The sequence below is a fragment of the Penaeus chinensis genome, chromosome 2 (assembly GCF_019202785.1).
Source record: "Penaeus chinensis breed Huanghai No. 1 chromosome 2, ASM1920278v2, whole genome shotgun sequence".
NCBI lineage: Eukaryota > Metazoa > Arthropoda > Malacostraca > Decapoda > Penaeidae > Penaeus > Penaeus chinensis.
The window spans coordinates 9,824,482-9,826,981 of NC_061820.1; the positions used below are offsets into that span (position 1 = coordinate 9,824,482).

Below are 2,500 nucleotides of genomic sequence, written 5' to 3' on the forward strand. Positions count from 1 at the left end.
GCCTTATCTGAACATGATGAGATGCGCTGGATTCAAGCTCATCACAACCAGATCTGGAGGAAAATGGAGAGAGGTGGTCTGGGCACAAGAGAAACAATGGTGATTTTCCTCCGCGATGCTAGGAGTGCAAGTGAGGCCAAGATTCCTTGATTCAGTGATAAAATTGTCAATTTCCTTCTAAAAGTATACTGGTGTAGGTGTCACATGTCGCTTATACGAAGTTTTATGTGAGCGCTGGAGGTGAGCTTTAGCTTTTCGTGTTTTATATAGCTTAATAGGAATATTAATGTTTGTTAAGTCAACGTAGTGTGATGTAAATAAAGGGTTGAAATAGAAACCGTTTATTAACCCTACCATAATAAAATAAAATGTAATAAAAACTGAAAAAAAATAAAACAATGTTTAACAATATTATCCAAACTGACGCCGCTGAAATCGAAGACGAAGTTGTTGAAGAAGTTGTTGTGTACAGATTACCTATAGTACACTGAATCCTAAGGTTTAACACTGATGAAACAAAAATGATCTCATGCATTATCATCAGACAGAAAGCATTAAGAAAACGCAGGCCATTCATGGAAAAAAATGCCACGTGAAGTAAACATCAAACAATAGAGATGGGAAATGTGTAAGGTAAACCAAAAAAATAAAATAGCAGGAACATAATGATCAATTAAGAAACGATACCATGATGAACTCTTAAGGGCAGATTAAAATAAGGGACGTTGCTGTATCTGAGTGAGTAAAGAGGCAAGGTTAAGCTTTTCTACCCCGAGTGAGGTCAGATAGGTGGAGAGTGGAGACTAGTACAGTGCTAAGATTAATGGGAAAGATTCAGGGATATATATATATACATATATAATGTATGTAGATATATGTACATATATACATATATATACGTATATATATATGTATATATGTATGTATGTATATGCATATATACATAATATCCTGGAATATAATAAAGACTATATATCTTATAACAGGGCACTACCTTGGTTGGGTAGTATTTGAGGAACACTAATGATTTTCAACAAAAGCAAAAATTCATACTACATCACACGTCGCGTTGGTAACCACGCTGACAACGATAAGCACGCACCTGGAAAACAAAAAATTCCAACAGAGAAACGCCGCATAACTGGGAACTTGGAACGTTAGAGAGATGAAAGAATTGGGTAAACTCAAAACAGTTTGTAATGAGATGGATAGATATAACATCCAAATAGATATATGAGTTTGAAAACAGAGAAAAACAAGACACTGTTGTTCTCGGTAAAGAAGAAGGTACCTACTGCCACGGGGTCACTATAATCCTTGCTAAAGAACTTGAAAAAGCTCTAATAGGCTACTGCCCAGGGAATGATAGAATTATAAAGGTCAGAATTCAACACGCTAAACCCCATAATATCACTATCACTCAATGTTACGCACCAACAAGCCTGCAAATGATGAGTTTTTACAGCTCTGTCCAATCTACACTGGAATCCATCCCTAATAGACACATCATAATCATCATGGGTGACTTTAATGCAAAATTGGTAAATCAAATTCTTGTCCTAGCTTAGTAGGAAAATATGAACTTGGAAAAAGAAATTACAAACACCTTGTTCCAGCACCATCCAATACACTCGTATACTTGAACACCAACAGACAAGAAAAGGTAAAGAGATACCACACAGCACCGCCAAAGATACCGTCAGTAAACATTAAGTATAAAAACAACGAATGGATATCTGATGAAACACTAAAAGAAATCGTTACTAGAAGACAACTTAAAGCCAAAGGAATTAATAATGATGATGAAAAACACCAAAAGCAGAATGTTTAGAAAAAAAAAAACGATGGGGAAATATGAAATATAAATGAACAAAGTAAATCAAATCGAAAACCTATACCAAGGTGTAAGAAATCTCATCGAGAAATTAAAACCTGTAAGAGATACCGCAAAGAACGAAGGTGGGACAGTCCTTTGCGATGCCGAAAAAGTCAAAGAGAGATGGAAAGAATATTGCTCCTTTATGATTGAAGCACAACTTCAAACAACCCACAACGACTGTGCAAACAGATAAAAAAGAACTACTAAATAAAGTTATAAAAGCAATAAGGAACTGAAGAACGGAAAGAGCCCAAGGAATTGCCGGAGTAGTAACTAGTAGTTGCTGAACTAATCAATCATGTTGATGAAAATGTAGAGATATTTTCACTATGCACAAAGATTAGGAATAAACAGCAATGGCCCGACTGGGTAAATTCGTTTTTTATTCGCATTTCAAAGAAAGGAGATACACTACAGTGCTGTAACAACAGAACAATATAAAAATGGTTGTTGAAAAGAATAGAGGGAATAACAACGACTTATTCCTATGTTTTATCGATTATAAGATATGTTTCATCTAATGAAATATATATACAACCATCAAAATGCAACATTGAAAACAACATATACAGTAACAGAGGGAATCCACCATGGGAAACGTTATAGAAAATTTTGAAGGGA

The 2,500-nt window shown here is 35.1% G+C and overlaps 1 protein-coding gene across 1 annotated transcript in view; it reads left to right on the plus strand.

Annotated features, from left to right (window-relative positions):
• LOC125031777 overlaps positions 1 to 337 on the plus strand; it is a 10,373-nt gene extending 10,036 nt beyond the window's left edge. The window contains exon 8 of the mRNA XM_047622723.1: positions 1 to 337. This exon is cut by the window's left edge and continues 40 nt beyond it. Within this exon, the coding sequence (XP_047478679.1) occupies positions 1 to 103 (103 nt within the window). The 3' untranslated portion in view covers positions 104 to 337.
• The last annotated feature ends 2,163 nt before the right edge of the window (positions 338 to 2,500 follow it).